Below are 17,929 nucleotides of genomic sequence, written 5' to 3' on the forward strand. Positions count from 1 at the left end.
TAGAAAATTTAAGAAGAATACTTCCTAAGATATTCTATAAGACCAGCTTTACCCTGAGTCCAAAACCAGACAAATACATTACAAGAAAAGAAAACTACAGACCAATGTTCCCTATGAACACAGATGCGAAAATTCTAATAAACTTTTAGCAAATCAAATCCAACAATATCATAAACGAATAATACATCATAACTAAGAGGGGTTTACCCCACGTATGCAAGGCTGGTTTAACATTCAGAAATCCATGGAATACACAATATTAAGAAAGCAAAAAAAATAATAATACCAGTAGATGCAGAAAATGCATTTGACAAAATCCAACATCCATTCCTGACTAAAAAAAACTTTCAGTAAACTAGGAATAGAAGGGAACTGACTCAATTTGATAAAGGGCATCTAGAGAAGGCCAACAACTAACATCATACTTAGTAGACGGAGACTGAGTGATTTCCTCTTAAGATCAGGTAAAAGGCAAGGATATTTGTTCTCACCACTTGAACACTGTACTGAAGATTCTAGCAAAAAGGCAAGAAAAAGAAAAAAAAGGCATCCAGATAGTAAAGGAAGAAGCAGAATTATCTCTATTTGCAGATGACCCCATTGTCTATGGAGAACATCCAATGGAATCTATGTAAAAAGTAACTACAAGGAATAACAGAGTTTAGCAGGATAGAAAATCTACATGAAAAAAAATCGAATATATGCCTATATCCTAATACCATTTACAATGGCATCAAAATACAAAACACTTAGGAATAAATGTGACAAATATGCATAAGCTCTACCCGCTGAAAACTACAAAAAAAACACTGCAGAGATATATTTTAAAAGACCTAAGCAAATGGAGATATGCATCTTGTTCATAGGTCAGAAGACTCAATATTGTTAAGATCTCCATTCTTCCCAAATTGAGATACAGATTTAGGACAATCCCTGTCAAAATCCCACCAGATTTTTTTGCACAAATTGCCAAGATGATACTAAGATTCATATAGAAATGCAGAGGATCTAGAATAGCCAGAACAACTTTGAAAGAGAACAATAAATTTGGAGGATTAATACTACCTGATCTCAAGATTTATTATAAAGCTACAGTAATCAAGACAGTGTGGTATTGGCATAAAGAAAGACAAATAGACCAATAAATCAGAAAATAAAACCCTAAAATAGATCCATACATATACAGACAACCGACTTATGGAAAGGTGCAACAGAAGTTCAATGGATACAGGACGGTCTTCAACAAATGTTGCTGGTACTACTGGATTTCCACATTAACGAAAAGAACTTGAATCCACATCTCACATCACATTCAAAAATTGAGTGAAGTGGATGATAGAATAATGTAAAGTCTAAAATTATAAAACTTCTAGAAAAAAAAAGCTATGTGAACTTTCGTTAGGCAAAGATTTCTTAGATATGATGCCAAAAGCAAAAACTATAAAAGAACAAATTTCCAAGTTTGGCTTCAAAACTTTAAACATCTGCTCTTTGAAAAACACTGTTAAAGAATATGAAAATACAAGCCATAGATAGAAAATATTTGTAAATCATAAATCCAATAAAGGATATGTCCAGAATATATAAAGAATTCTTAATTAGTGATAAGAAAACAAACAAATCAATATAAAAAACGGGCAAAATATTTGAACAGATGCTTCACCAAAGAAGATACATGGATGACAAATAAGCACATAAAAACACGCTCACCATGCTTAACCATTAGGAAAATGCAAATTAAAACCACAAGGAGATACATTAAACATCTACTAGAGTGGCTACAATAAAAAAGACTGACACTACCAAGTGTTGGTGAAGCTTTGGAGGAACTGGAACTCTCATACGCTTCTAATGAGAACCCAAAATGCTACAACCACTTTGAAAAACAGTTTGAGAGTCTTTTTAAAAGGTAACCATAAACCTACCATGTGAACCAGTCCCAAGTATTTATCCAAGAGAAAAAGAGAAGTGTAAGTCCATACAAAGAGATACGTACAAACTGCATGCTTCAGATTCATGTGTATTAGCCCCAAACTGGAAACAACCCAAAGGTCTGTCAACAGGTAAACTGATTAACAAATTGATGTATATCTATACAATGTAATGCTACTCAGCAATCAAAAGGAATAAACTATTGAGACACACAACAGCATGGACAGAGGTCAAAATAATTATTTTGGATGAAGCCAAACCCAAGAAAAGTATATTGTATGATTCCACTTATAGAAAATTCTAAAAAATGCAAACCAAACTATAGTGACAGAAAAGAGATGGGTGGTTGCTTGGAGATGGGGTGAGAAAGGGAGGGAGGGATTACCAAGGGGCACAAGGAAACTTTTGGGGATTATGGATATGTTTATTATCCTAATTGTGGTGATGGCTTCATAGTTGTACACATGTCAAAATGCATCAAATTATACAATTTAAATATGTGCAGTTTCTTCTATGTAAACATGATTTTAAATAAAATATATAAATGTAAATTTGTTAAATAAAAGAGAAGCAGAGCTACAAAGAAAGTTAAAATCCCAGTCTAGGCAGGTCAGCCACATAAAGGTCAGAGCCCCAGGTGGAAAGAACCGGGCCCTGACAAAGGGATAGGTAAATCTGGGTTGATTCATGCCAACATCTTGAATCCACAGGTGCCTGACCCCTCAGAGCATGCAGAAATGGCTCCCCCCTCCCTACTAAGGGCTAGTACTCCCCTATGCAGAACAAGAGCTCCCCTCAGGATCTGCATGCACGTGCCCTCCCAGCCACTTACTTGGGCAACTACGTCTAAGTCACAACGTTATCCGGCCAGGGATGTGCTGGGCCTGATAAGGGAGGAAAGGGACTCGATCTTGAAGGAGGTCCAGATCCTAACCGATGGATCCCAGCATGAGGCAGAAGTGCCCGTGTGGGAATGGATCTCATGGGTCCTGAATCGAGGAGGGAGGAACATAAAGTCAGATAAAAGAGAGTCTTGATTTAAGAACACTCTCTAGGAAGTCAAAGATTTCAAGGACTCTGGGAGGTGTTGCAAACAGGCTGCTAGGGTGGTGCCCAGAAGCATGGAAAAAGTGACAGTCTGTGCTATATGAAATAGAAATACTAAAATTTCTGTGCAAACAATGGAAGAATTGAATAAAAGGCTCACAGAGTGTGTATAGTGGAGTGGATAAATTATGAAAGGCTGGAAACCTAGGCAATAATTATGTCCCTGGGGAGGGCCCAGAGGTCACACCATCTGCTAAAGCAGTAATGAATGTGCTGGTGGCGTAGGGGAGGAAGACATTTCCTCCACCCACTCTAGGTCCTTCTGGCTAGGGTTACAAATTAAATTCACATGAGACAGAATAACAGGAGAAAATTAAACAAAGCTTCATAACATGTGTACATGGGAGAGACCCAGAAAAACTGAGTCACTCACCAAAACGGTGGAGGTTCTCATCTTAAATACCATCTTCAGCTACAAAGGAGGATGTTGGCAGTTGGGGGAGTCAGTTATGGGAGATTACCAGAAAGGCACAGTAAACAGGAGTAAGGTTATTATGCAGATTTAAGTCCTTGCTTTCTGCATTGATAAGATTTTCTAGAGATAAGGTCATCCCCCCCTTCTTCCTGGTACAGAGAGGGAGACACCTTTACAGATGGAGATTTCCCTTACAAGTGTAAATGTCTCTTACAAAGGGTAACTTCCACTTTTCAGAGTTTCTCTCGTGTCTGCAGTTTTTTAAAGTAACCAGCCCCAAATAATCCTCATGCCAAAGAGACACATTTTGGGGTGGCCAATTCTGATCCCCCAAGGTGTAAAGGGCACCAGCACCACTCAAAAGTTCCATGGTGGCTCTCTTTTGGAGGCCAGGGCTGACCACAGGAGATGCTGTGACAAGTCGGGACTAAATGATAGAAACAGGGATGACAGACCCCAGAAACAATGAAGGCAGGCAGCAGCACTTAAATTCAGAAGTTAGGTGGATAGATGTTTTAAAATGAGGGACAAGGCTGGCTGGAGCGACAGCCAGTGGAGGTCTTATCCACGGAAAGCTCTGGAAATGGCTAACAGAACATGACAATCCTAAGGCCAACACAGATGGGCAGCCAACAGAGGTACAAGAATGACTCAATCTCTACAATCTAAATACAACAAGGAGTGAGGAACAGAAGGCTAGAGACAATCACCTCAACAAAAATTCACCATTTCTTGCCCAGTGTCCACACCTTAGCCAGGTTTTGGACTTGAAACTAGGGTTTCCAGATTTAGCAAATAAAAATATTGGATGCCCTGTATTTTAGCTGATAACCCATTGACAAAAAGAGAGGCTGGGTTCCCCAGGGGGAAGGCCTCTGCAATACCACAACGAGAGTACATGGCGTGGTTCCTCCAATCCTTTCCAAAAGAACTGATGGCCATTTACTTGAGTAACAATACACTGGGAGAACAGGAATACCAAAACATGGTGAGGCCTGTGGGACACAGGCTTTGAAGTGACATTAACACTTGGAAACACAAAGCATTCTCAAGGCATTCTTTTTAGGGTGGGGACATGTGGAGGCAGGTAATAAATGAGTCAGACCCACCTCCAGCTTACAGTGAGCCTGTGGGTCTGTTGATCCTTTAACAAATGTTGAAGAATATTTGGGTTGTTTCCATTTTTTTAGCTACTATGAAAGTAGTTGCTATAAATATTCATACACAAGTCTTTGTGTGGACAAAGGTTTTCATTTTTCTTTGGTAGTAGCTGGGAGCAAATTGGGTGGGTCATAGGATAGAAGCAAAATTTTCAGTAATTTTTTACTACTGTTTGTCTAATTTTTTGTTTACTGTTTTACAGAACAGTGTGAGAGCGGTTTAGGATTGGGGCTTAACATTCACAAATCCACCCTCTACCACAGACTATCAGCTCTTCCAGGCCATCATCTAAGGACAGTCTCTGGATTTAAAATATTAATTATGACACTTTTACAAGTTGAACTGTACAGAACCGTCATTTGGGGAGGTCAAAAACGGTGTTGGTATCGGAATGATTCAAACTAATAAAAATGGTTGCTTCTAATACAAGTAACTATTAATCTCATCACTTTGCACATTCTCTTGGTGTCATTTTAAACAAATACTGTCACAACACTCACTATGTTTGCAAAACAATACTATTATTGCCTCTGTTTTGGAGACGAGGCGGCTTAGCCAAAGGCGTGAAGTCACTCACACGGTCTCATAGCCAGCAGGTGGAGGAGGCAGGCTCCGGAGTCAGCTGCCCTGCCTCCCCAGTGACTCTGAAGACTGCAGCTCTGAGACAGAGACTACGAGCCCACCCCACACAGCAAGCGAGGAGGTGCAAGGGCCGGCCCGGGGCTGTCGGACGCCAACCCCTGTACTGTCACTACCCCTTTTCATCATGCCCAGGGTCTTTCTCACCCGCCCCTCCACGCCCACTCCCGTTGAACGGATGCGGAGCCTGGCCTCTGCCCCGCCAGCCGGAGAAGGACCTGCCTCAGCAGGTCTGCAGAGGACGAAGGGCCGGGGATGGGGTGGCGGCGGCCTGGAGGCTGGCGCCGAGGGTCCCGCGCGACCCAGGATAACTCCTGGAGGGGGGAAGATCGAAGGCAGGGGTGCGAGGGGGGCGCTTACTCCGGCCCATGGCGCCTCTCGGGTTCGCGGGCACGGGAAACTCGACGTGGACCCGGAGACTCGGCTCCCGCTCCCAGTCACGCCTCCGCGCGTCCGCACCGGGATTCGGGAGCCATGGCAACGGGGACGCTACGGCGGCCGCGCGGGACCAGGCGGCGCTGCGCTTCCTGTGCTCCGGGGGAGCAAGGAGGCGGGACTCCGCGGTGGAGGAGCTCCCGCAGAGGAGACAGGAGCAATCCTCAGCCTAGACGTCGTCCTCTTCCATGTCCGCATCCTCGGCTTTCTGCAGAGCGATTCCCTTTCCCCGAATCAGCTGGCCAGGCTAAACGAAAGAACCACAGAGCGCTCTTGCTTCCTAATGGAAGCTGCCTCCTAGGCGTGCCTCTTGCCCTGCCTCTACTTTTCCCTCTTATTTTAACATCTTCCAGAGTCCGGAAATCTGGATTTGACCCACACTTCATACACGAGCAGTGTCACCTTAAACTTCTTTAGCCTCCATTTCCACCCCTGTAAGGTGAGTAATAATAATGACCTCAAAGGATCTTTGTGAAGCTTTAACAAGACGATTTCAGTGAAGGAAAGACAATGTTTCAAAACAGCTCAGTGTTGGGGCCGGCTCCGTGGCCGAGTGGTTAAGTTCGCGCGCTCAGCTGCTGCGGGCCAGGGTTGGGATCCTGGGCGCGGACGTGGCACCGCTCGTCAGGCCACATTGAGGCGGCGTCCCACATCCCACAACTAAAAGGACCTGCAACTAAGATATACAACTATGTAAAGGGGGGTTGGGGGGCATAAAGCAGGAAAAAAAAAAAAGATTGGCAACAGTTGTTAGCTCAGGCGCCAATCTTTAAAAAAAAAAAAAAAACAGCTCAGTGTAAAGGTTAGTTGTCATTGTTAGATTCCATCTCTTTAAAGTCACTGCCCAACACCAGTCAATTTGCTGCTAACAAGTTTTCTAAAAACACTGCCTATTATCCCCTCAGGGTGGGTAATCCCTACCCACCACTTTCTTAATTATAAAGTATAAGAAGTATATCTCCTAAGGCTCCTTCTGCTCTCCTTACACTTCACTGGGCCTCTCTCCAAAAGTGCCCAATGTGCTTTACCCCTATTCTGGACTAGGAAGGACATGAATAAACTCATTCATTCTCAGATGTTCAGATGTTAGCAATGACAAATAAATGGCAAGCCATAGGATATATTGGAGTATATGAGGAAGCCATTTGGTGTAAACCTAATTCGGCCTGACTTTGTTTCTCCAAAAGGGCCTGATGTGGCCATTGATCATGCACTGTAAGTCTGCTTTAAGCATTTCCTATGTCTGAAAGGCAAGAATGAATGCCCTCAAGATAAAAGTGCCACTTCCCTCACATTGGCATTTCCTTAAGGATAAGCATCTCTCCCTAGGCTAGGAACTGATTGCTGTGCTCACTTGTGACCACCGAGCTCGAGAAAACAGACCTACTGCCTGCTGTGTCCGTCAATCACTGTGCCAACAGAGCAATCTCATGACTATTATAAAACAGACATTTCAATCATATGTGAAACATGTTCTTTGAAGGTATATAACCACTCTGTACACCCCACTTCTTTGATGTCCTTCCTACCTTAGGGAAGGAAGTCCCTGGGCTATATGGTCCTCACATTTGGCTCAGAATAAACTCACCCCAAATTTTCATTTATAAATTGGTTATGGACTATTTTTGTCGACAGCACTTTAAGGTATTACACCTCCCAAGAGTTGTTTTATTTTTAATGTATTATTATTACAAAATTGTTATCCTCTACCCTATTTGCAAAAACAAAGTGCAATATGTAAAAGATTAAAAAACTCCTCCCATCCCAGTCATAGTAAACAATATGATGTTCATGCTTCTTATTTTGGTGTGTGTATTATGTTTGCATTTAAAAAGAAGATTCATAGAGCGATGTTGAGTACAAAGAAATATATTCTTTCAGCAGACACCTGGTAAGCATTTACTGTGGGCACTTATTCCTTTGGGCAGTTATTATGGTTTGCGAGATGGGGGCAAGAGCATAAACTGAGGCAAAGAGGCAGGAAAGCCAAAGAAGGTAGAGTGAAGCAGAGGCTTGTCAATTTGGCCATAGAGACAACTGTGTAAAGGGGATTTCTGAACAGTAAGCCTGAGAAATTAGATAGGGGTAGAGGAGATCTCAAATGCCAGACCAAAGGAACTGAACTGGAATGGCAGGATTTCAGGCACTACGTGGCATTACCACTGTGTGGACAGTGGGAGAAATATTTAGAGTGCCAAGGAGACACCCAAAGGCACTCAAACTATAAATTTAGGTAACATCTACTACTCCTACCCAAAAGTCTAGTGCTCATCATTTCACTATTTTTTGGAAGCAGGACAGGGTGGGGTGAAGAGTATGACCTCTAGTGTTGGAGAACTGGTTCAAACCCATGGATGTATTGCCACTGTGTCACATCGGCCAGATGACTCCACCTTCCAGAGCTAAAACTCTCCCATTTCCGCATGAAGATGACATTGTAGGCAATCACCTACAGCTGTGCCACTGAGAGGTCTGTGAGCTTGTGTCTGATTACTCAGATAGGAGATGACATGCCATGAGCAGCAGGCTAGTTTAGCAAATATGCCTGTGCTTGAACTTGTGCATTTTGACAGCAAGGATTCATCAAGCCTAAAAAGGATCTAGCTTCTGGCAGGAAGCTGGTACCAGGGGTATTCCAGATGGAAAACTTAGTTTCTAAGCTGACAGAGGCATGAGGTCAGGCCCAGTATAAAGGATCTCGGCCCCTGGATCAGAAGAGACAAGACAGAGACAGTCTAAGACTCTAGAAATTCTCAAGAGCAGTTGCAACACAGGTGTCTGATATGTTGGCTGCAAACTTCTAGTCTCACCTTCAGACAAACTCACTCTTGAACTCCCAGTTTCATCTTAAACTCTCTAGTTGCCAAATGAGTCTTGAATTTTTCCTGTGAAACTTACTATGTCAGGAACTGGGGTATTCTATTCATTCACGCATAAGTGAACAAACAGTGGAGTAGTCGTTCGACTGGATAAAAATATCAAGCCAGCCCTGATGGCCTAGTGGTTAAAGTTTAGGGCTCTCCCGGCTTGGGTGGCCTGAGTTCATTCCCTGCTTGTGGAACCACACCACAGTCTGTCAGTTGCTATGGTGTGGTGGCAGCTGGCATGGAAGAGCTAGAAGGACATACGACCAAGATATACAACCATGCACTGGGGCTTTGGGGAGCAAAACGAAAAAAAAAGAGGAAGATGGGCAACAAATGTTAGCTCAGGGCGAATCTTTCAAAAAAAAAAAAAAGAATCTCTAAGATGTTTTTAAGCACTGTGTGTTCAGCACTGCCCACGTTCTTTGAAAGTGTTAATTCCCACATCAACCCTTGGAGGTAGGCAGTCTTATCATTTATATATTACAGAAAAGGAAACCGAGGCCCAGTGAGATTATATTACTAGGGTATAGTGGTTCCAGGGTCTTGTACCCAAATCTGTACTCTCTACTGCATCATTTTCTAGACTAAAGCTACTTGAGGGCAGGGAAGAAGTTTATTTTTTCTTCTCTGAATCCTAGCTCTCAGCACAATTCCTGACTCTCCTTAGGTGCCCAATAAATATTCCTTGAATGATTGAATGAATGAGTCAGTGAGGCAATCCCTCCAAGACGTTAGCTATCCTGGATGTAAGAACCACATCGCATGACTTAAGTAGGATCACCACAGAGGTCTCCACGTGTGAAGGGAATCTAACAGGCTACCCAGCAAGGATGCCCCATTCTTCTGGTCATTGGGCTCTTCCTCATCTTAAGACCTTTTCACCAAAATCTAGGATAAGAGCTCCTTCTAGGGGCAGAGTCTGGACAGGTTGTTCCACCACTGGTGACACAGAGAAGAGCCTTGAGTGATAATGTAGGGCGGCTGGGAATATCTACTTCATAATTTGTCATGGGCCAGCCTGGGCTGGCTAGGCTGTGTCCTTCCTCAAACCATCACCATAGTCACTGTGTTTCTCAGAAACAGAGGACCCATGGGGCGTGAAGGACAGGTGTACAATGGGCTGTGATTGTTCCAGTCTACTGACAGGAAGGGAAATTAGGAAATAAATCACAACGTGACAGCTCCAAGTAGAGTCAGGTTCATTTCACTCAAACTGACTACCATAGTTTAAAGAGTCATGGTGTGTGTCTGTTTATGCAAATCATTATTCAAAATAGACTCGTTTCTCTGCCTTTTGGAAATATAACAAGACGAGTGGTGCTTCCTGAGGAAACTGCTGCAACATTTTGTGTATATAAGTAGAAGTAAATCTTGAAGAGGGTTTGTTTTTTTTTTAAATTCCAGTAACAGCAAAATAGTCCTCCTACTTCTTTTGTGCTGATAAATTCCAGGAACACTGACCTAGAAAGCGATTTGGTTCCTATTATTTTTATTATTATATATAATTTAGTATTTTTGTGCTGCATAACTAATATCATGGTTACAAGTACTTTGCCTTCATTTTCCTTCAAAAGAGTTTTGTCACTGCGAATCCATGACACAAAAACCAAGCTCCCAAATTTACCAGCACCTCTACAATTTCCTATCCTTCCTTCCTTCCTTCCTTCCTTCCTTCCGTCCTGCCTTCCTTCCTTCCTTTCTTCCTTTCTTCCTTCTCTCTCTCCATCCCTCCCACCTTCCTTCCCTCCCTCCTTCCTTCCTTCCTTCTTTCCATCAGCAAATACTTATCAAGTGCCTTCCATCTACTGGACACTATGAGGAGTAACTGAAACAAATATATGTAAAGCTCTTGTACTTGCCGTATAGGAAGCACTCAGTAATGGTTAACTATTCATATTTTGAAAACAAAATAATCACCTCCATATATGGTGACCCAAAAAGGTAGGTACTATTATCCCGTTTTACAGATGAAGAAACTTGGTCTACTTTGTACAAACCCAATGAAAAAGGTCTAGGAAAATTAATCTTGACTGTTTTGCTTGCCTTAGGGGAGACTGGTGGTGGGCAGCATTTTTGAGTTGGTCTGTTGTACCCATCAGAGGGAAGACTTCTTCTGGCTGGTAGACTGAAGACGGGAAATGAGAAGGGGGTGAAATAGGACGACTAGGTAAGTTCCCAGGGCTTCCTGACCCATATCTATGGGTATGAATTTGTGTTATTGGATGCGAGACCCCCAAACATCAGACACTCCAATAAAACACATCTCAAAATCAAGCATAAAATGATTTTTTCCTCCATTAAAAGATAAACTGAGGCACATTAAAATTTTCAAGAGTTTATCTGAGCAAATATCAATTTGAATCGGGCAGCGCCAAACAGAGTGGTGAGGAGCGCTCCTCAGCCGGGGGTTGGGGAGAGAATTCTGTAGAGGGGACGGGAAGCAGAGCAATTATTCGATTGGCTGAGGCTGAGCAGTTGCCTTATTTGAGAGAACCTACCTGGCTGTTTGTGATTGGTTGTTCTTAGGTCTCCATTTCTGAATCTTGAGGTCTTTACAGGAATTGACTCTGGCTTAGGTTTCTGTTTACAGGCTGCCAAGACCTTAGAGCCCGCTCAGTCTGATGGCCTCCTTGTTTAATTACTTTAATCTCCAAACTTCTACTCGTCTCCATTAGTTTAATAAAAGCAAGAGCTGACATTTTAGGAAGGACTCTTACTAATTTGAATTTACTCAGAGGAGAGGAACCAGGATGTCCTACTCCACCACTGAGGGCTCAAGTCTCGGGGCCTTAAACAAATTACTGAACCTCATTGTGTCTCAGTTTACTCATCTATAAAATGGGAAGATTTAAAGTGCCTGCTTGATTGGGTTTTAGCCAAGTTTAAAAGAGATGATGTGTAAAGTGTTTGCCCATAATTGGTACTTGATACATCTGTTTTTATCATTATGTGTGAAGAAAGATGGAGGGCCATGAGCTTATGTCAGAGAAGAGACTGCTAAGCGAGAGGTGTCTTTAGGTACCTGAAGGATGGCTATGTGAAAAAAGAAGGGAAAAATGTTTCATAAGCCCTCAACTGAACCAGTGACTTGAAGATAAGGAGGCAAATTTACTCCCCAAGTTAGAAAAAGCTCTTCAAGAAACAGAATTTTCCAATAGCGCATGGCTACAAATTATTTTACATCCTTCCTGTTGAAAGATGGTGTCCAGGCCCCTTCTCTTGAATCTGGGTGTGTTTCTGACTACTTTGACCAATAAAGTACCAAGGAAGAGATGCTCTGTAATTTACAGAGCTGGCTCATAAAAATCCATGGAACTTTCATTTTGGTAAACACTGACTTTTCTTGAGTCCTGAGCCACCACGTAAGAAGCCTGACTAGCCTGAGGCCACCACGCTGGAGAAGCCAGGTATAGGTGCCCTTTCCAGCCAACCCCAACATTCTAGCCCTCCCTGCCCACATGCCAGATATTGAGTGATGCTGTCTTGGACCCTCTAAACTAGCCCATCCATCTCTGAGTGTCACTGAGTGACTGACCTTTGTCAATGCCACATAGAACAAGAGAATCACCCAGCTGACCCCTGCCGGGATTCCTGACCCACAAAAGATATATATTAAAGGAGATATATTAAAGGAGTTCTTTTATGTTTGTGGGTTTTTAAATTTTAATATAGCAAGAGATAACCGAATGGTGGAACTGACTGCTGTGGGAAGTGGACAAGTCTCTTCCCTTCGTACTTTGTTGGCTGAGGTGGTCAGAAATGGACCCAGATTCAAAGGATGGACAGGTCCTTTCCACTACCGTGTTTAATGGGAGGTTTAATTGTGTTTAAACACAATTTGTTAATTAAAACATGTTTAATTCATCTGTGCAGGGTTCTGTAGGAGGAGATGCCTCCTTTGGGTAAGAAACTGGACACAGTGGCTTCTAAGCATTGTTTTAGCAGCCTGAGTTCTCTATTCAAATCCTAATACTTAAGGCACGTAAAAGGGAATCTTCTCAGGTTGAAGCAGGTGTCAATGTCCCTGAGTACCACCCTGAGGTGAACCAAGACAATTCGGTCAGTTATTTGTCTACACAGACCTGGGAGAAGAACAGCATTTGGTTTTGTTTGATAGTAGAGGCCCAGCTCATGGGAAACTCGCAGAAGTAGGGTTCGAAAACCCCTGAGCTAAAGTCTCCTCCTTGGCTCCTCCAAGACTGCTGAGGCCCACCCTCTATGTGCACAGATCAACTCGCCTCCCCACCTTCCACCACGTGGTCTCCAGAGTCCTTCCTCAGTCTAAAATTCATAACTATGGATTCTCTTCCTGCTTAACTAGGCAATAATTCTCATCTGAAAAGTGGAATGGCATAAAATACTGCCGTGTGTATTAAAGCCCATTAATTAAACTTAATCCCTTTACTGTCAAGCAGCTTATTACACCATCTGTTTGGGTAACCCTTCCATTACATCCCTTCCAGACCCAAAGGAAAGGGTTCAGACCCAGTTGGTCACTGCCATGAAGAACACAATGTTACTAGTGGCAGATCACAAGTGCATTCAGAATCCAGAAGACAGAATAAAATATTTCTTTCGTTTCCCGTGAGGTCAGCCTCTCTCAGATGGGCACCGGCATGCCCTCCCCCTTTCTGGTCTCCTGAGTTGCTTCCTTATTTGCCTCTCAGCCCAGCCTGTCCCACAGCCTCCGAGCTTCGCCCTGCCATGCCCCTGGGGAATCTGCTGTTTCTGGATCCTCCCCAGCCTCAGTGGGAGGAGACTTAAGTCTTCCAGATTCTTCTGAGTAGAACATCTCTAACACAGAGCAGAACCTTGCTCATATTGACTGTCTCTCATAGCCTTACTTTTGAAGTGGACATTTGTCGGTGTTGGTGCCCAGCATCGACTCCTCTGGGTCTTGCTGGAGGGCAATTCTAGGTGCCAAGTTTGATGAGATAGAAGCCAAAGTTGCGCCTACTTTTTTTCTCCGATTTCTAAACAACAGGCAGTGTGGGGGTACATGACCCCTATTTGTGGACCTTCTCTTGAGAGCTGTGACAGAGGGGTGGAAGGGTCATCACTGTGGTGTCCTGGCCAGACAGTTTTACCTGGACGATGGTTACTCCACTTCCTGCTTCTAGCTTCTTGGCACTCCAGAGCATCTCTAATTCCTGCCCACTGCAGCTGTTGGTGCCCCTATTGCAAATTGGTAAGGCCAGCTACAAAGTTTAGAGGGTGTAGCCTCCACACAAGGCCTCCCTCACTTCTGACACCAACTTCAAGTTTGGGGGTTCCCCAAACAACCCTCAGTCTTGACAGTTCTCTAGAAGGACTCACAGACCTTACTGAAAGCTGTTACACTTACAGGTTATTACAAGGAACAGATGCAAATTAAGATCAACCAAAGAAGAGACACATAGGGCAGAGCCCAGGAGACTTCCAAATGTGGAGCTTCTGTTGTCCTCTCCCCACGGAGTCCAAACACATTCCTCTCCCGGCATCGACGTGTAACCATACATACAAGGTACCGCCAACCAGGAAAGCGCACCTGAGCTTGGGTGCCCAGAGCGTTTATGTGGACTTCATTACGTAGGCATGATTGATTGATTAATTGTCAATGTGGTTAATCTCGGTCTCTAGGTCAACTGATACTGTGTGACCCAAAGCTTCTCCCGCCTTCAAGTTACATTGTTCGTCTTTCTGGTGTGGACAGCCCTCACTCTAATAGACACAGGTAGAGCCGTAGTTAGACTAACCATTGTGACTCAAGGCCCCTAGAGAAACAAAGACTACAGATCACCTCATAGAAGCCGAGGACAAAAGCCAGACCTTCTCTTTGGGCAAGGCAAACTCTTTATTATGCCCCTCCCCAGCTCCCCAGCAATTCTGTGAGCTCCCCAATATTCTCTCACCATTTTGCTTCTATTGCCAGGGTCAGTTTTCACTACCAACAACAAAGAACATTAACTGATACAGTTTTGATGCATTGTGATGCTAAAGATGTTCTCCCTATTATCGCAGGGATGAGCAGGAAGCCAAGGGTACAAAGGAACCAAAAGAGATGGAGGGTTCAATCCTGCCTCTGCTGCTATCCAAAAAGTCGGACCCATCAGCACACGTGTCCACAGAGGGAAGACGCTATTGATTTCAGAAGGCTGGCGACCTTGTTTTTTCCTTGATTAGTTTATTTATTTACTTCAAGCTGAGGAGATTTGTCATTTTCTAGCACTTCCTGGAAGACAAATGGTAACAGGTGCAGAAGTCTTTAAAAAAATTATAAGAGAAAAAAATTAAAAATTATATTCTCTAATTTAATTTTCTCTGAGAGTTGGGTAAACAACAGCTTTATTCAGTTTTAGTGTTAGAACACCTGCGTCCGGCTCCTAGCAAACCTCAGATCCACAAGATTGTTATTCGAGGACCGCTGAGGTCTGCTTACTGTGGACGTGGATGTGAGAAAATGAAATCCACAAAAATTAAAACTGTATCTCCAAAAACATGACTCCTGCCTTAATATAATCTACAAGGATAAACTTGAAATGAGGCCCCTGGGGAAATTGCAAGTAGCTGCCAATTTTGCTAATGATAGTAAGTTTATTTTAATTGCTAATATATTCCTAATTACTCTAGTTCTAAAATGTTTACTTCGCTGTCAGTCATCTCCTTTGATTTATGTTCTTTGTGAAAAGACTTTGTCATATCAATCAACCCTTTTCAAGTTTGATGGCAGCTGCCGAAAATGATCTCACCTTCCATGTCACACAGCTCAGCTGGGCACCATTTGTCCCAAGGCAGAGAGAGGCCTTACTCACAAAATCTTCTAGAATTCATAGCTTCTCATTTCAGTTTAGAGAAAAGTAGTATTTACAAGGCTTTGGTTACAGGAACAAAGAGGACTGACACTCTTTTCCAAACTCTATTTTTAATCTAGTCTTCTGCCCGCCCTGTCTCCTACCTAGTGTGTGTGTATGTGTGTACACATACATGTGTGTTCAAATAATTGTTTCAAGAGTACGCTGTCGTTGGTGTAAAGATTCTTAATCTGGGCGGGCATGAGAGGGTCTCATTAATTCATTTACTCATTTTTTTTCTTTCAGCAAGCATATATCAATCCCCTGGGACTGGCGGTAGATTGGTGACCAAGATTGAAAAGAGTATGACCATCTGAGAACTTATATACTCATGGGAGGAGATAGACAGTAAACAAGTAAACAAATACTATACAAGACGATGATATCAGCTATGAAAGAGAAATGAGGTCAGTGAGTAAGTTTGGAGGAGGGCTACTTTGGGTAGTCAAAGTAGGTCACGTTTGGGGGGAGACTTGAGCATGAGAAGGAGCCAGCTATGTGAAGAGCCTAAAGGAAGATTTTTCCCGGGAGAGAGAAAAGCAAAAGCTCTCAGATAAGGGAGAGCCTGGCTTGCTAAAGGAACAGAAAAAAGGTGGCTAGTATGTTGGGGCAGATGAGCAAAGAGGAAATGTTATGGGGTAGGAAGGAGGTAAATAATCATGTAGGACCCTGTAAGGAGACAGGGTGTTATTCCAAATGTGATGGCCCCGGACATGTACAGAGGGAAGAGCATGTGAAGACACAGGGAAAAGAGGGCCATCTACAAGCTTGGAACACGTCCTTCTCTCATGGCCCTCATAAGAAACCGAATCTCCTGACACCTTGATCTCAGACTTCTAGCCTCCATAATTAAGAGAAAACAAATTTCTGTCTTTTAAGCCACACTGTTTGTCGTACTTTGTTATAGCAGCTGTAGCAAACTGGTATAGGAGCCAAGGACGACTCCTGAATTTTTTATTTGGAAAACTGAAAAGAGGGCATTTCCGTTAACTAAGACAGTAAAGACAGTGGAAGGGCAGATTTGGAGGAGGTAGGAATTAGGAGCTCCGTTTTGAACGTGTTAAATTTGACGTATGGTTTAGACATCCAGGTGGAAATATTGAGAGAGCAACTGGGTATGGGAATATGGAGCAGAGGTCCAGGCTGGAGATTCAATTGGAGTTGTGATTTATAGACGTGTTTACATCCACACACATGGATGAGACCATGCTGGGAGGGCGTTTAGACAGAGAAGAGGTCCAAGGACTAAGCCTGGGCACACTCCAAAACTTAAAAGTTGGCAAGATGTGGAAGAATTAGCAAGGGAGGCATGAAACCAGTGAGGTAGGAGGAAAAGCCAAGTAAGAAGAGCTCTTCAAGATGGAGGGAGCGACTAACTGTGTTTCATGCTGCCATAGGTGAAGTCAAATGAGGCTGAAGAATTGACCACCTGATTTAGCAAAGTCGAGAGTTGTTGCAGCTTTGGTGAGGGCTGCTATAGTGGATGGTAGGAGTGAAATTCTGTTTGAGGTGGGTTCAAGATGGACTTGGCGGAGAAGAATCAGAGACAAATTAGTATAGAAGACAAATCTACCAAGGAATTTTCTGCTGCTGGGAGCAGAGACGTGGAGGAGGGGAGTAGTTATAAAGGATGTGGAATCAAAAGAGGGCCTAATTAAGACAGGTGTTATTGCAGCATGATGACATGCTGCTGCTGTAGCAGACAGGCAGTTCCTGGAGCAACATCCACGAATAGATAAGAGAGGGAGGGTTGCAGTGCATGAGCAGTGAGTTAGCCATAGATAGTAGCCAGGACTTTCTATCTACAGAACAGGAAGGAAAAAGCATAGGAACAGATGCTTGTAGGCGGATAGCTATGGTGCCAATGGCTAGTCGTGTCTTCATAATTGGTTCCATTTTCTCTGTGAAATAGGAAGCAAGGACATCAGGTAAGAATGAGACGTGGAGAGGATGTCCTAGGGTTTGAGGAGAAAGGGATGAAATAGTCACCTGGGGAATGGGATAATGAACACATGGGATGGGTAAGATGATTGCCAGGGACCACCAAACATTCCATGAGGTTTACGGTCATGAATTTAAAGAAAGGCCTGATTGGGGCTGGCCCCATGGCATAGTGATTGAGTTCGGTGTGCTCTGCTTTGGCAGCCCAGGTTTTCGAGTTCAGATCCCAGGTACAGACCTACACCACTTATCTGCCATGCTGTGGTGGTGACCCACATATAAAGTGGAGGAAAGACTGGCACAGATGTTAGCTCAGGGCTAATTTTCCTCAAGCAAAAAAAAGGGGAAGATTGGCAACAGATGTTAGCTCAGGGAACATCTTCCTCAGTGAAAAAAAAAAGAAAGAAAGGCCTGATTGTATGTATTTTCTCAAGCTACATTCAGTGTGTGGGTAAAGTTGCATAACTGATATAACATTGGGTGCATCCACACTTGTGGTTTCACCAAGAAAGTTCAATGAAGGAAGAGAGATGCAGGGTGACAAATAGAAATGGCAAGCAACAGGATATATTGGAGTATGTGAGGAAACCATTTGGTGTAAA

At 43.2% G+C, this 17,929-nt stretch overlaps 1 protein-coding gene and 1 long non-coding RNA gene across 4 annotated transcripts in view; one reads left to right on the top strand and one right to left on the bottom strand.

Annotated features, from left to right (window-relative positions):
- DNAAF11 (dynein axonemal assembly factor 11) overlaps window positions 1-5,841 on the bottom strand; it is an 82,443-nt gene extending 76,602 nt beyond the window's left edge. Inside the window, exon 1 of one of the 2 annotated variants that reach the window (XM_070481613.1) lies at window positions 5,615-5,841. In XM_070481613.1, coding sequence (XP_070337714.1) covers window positions 5,615-5,624 — 10 coding nt within the window. In that variant the 5' untranslated portion in view covers window positions 5,625-5,841. The remainder of the gene's footprint in view (window positions 1-5,614) is intronic. The other variant, XM_070481612.1, reaches the window with a different exon arrangement.
- On the top strand, window positions 5,786-17,661 carry LOC106824828 (uncharacterized). 2 transcript variants are annotated; one of them, XR_006534773.2, is made up of 5 exons: window positions 5,786-6,128; window positions 10,656-10,723; window positions 13,903-14,059; window positions 14,176-14,269; window positions 14,557-17,661. It is a non-coding gene; the product is annotated as an uncharacterized lncRNA (long non-coding RNA). The 2 variants fall into 2 exon arrangements; XR_006534774.2 differs by having other exon boundaries at window positions 5,809-6,128; window positions 10,605-10,723.
- The last annotated feature ends 268 nt before the right edge of the window (window positions 17,662-17,929 follow it).

The sequence above is a fragment of the Equus asinus genome, chromosome 12 (assembly GCF_041296235.1).
Source record: "Equus asinus isolate D_3611 breed Donkey chromosome 12, EquAss-T2T_v2, whole genome shotgun sequence".
Classification (NCBI taxonomy): domain Eukaryota; kingdom Metazoa; phylum Chordata; class Mammalia; order Perissodactyla; family Equidae; genus Equus; species Equus asinus.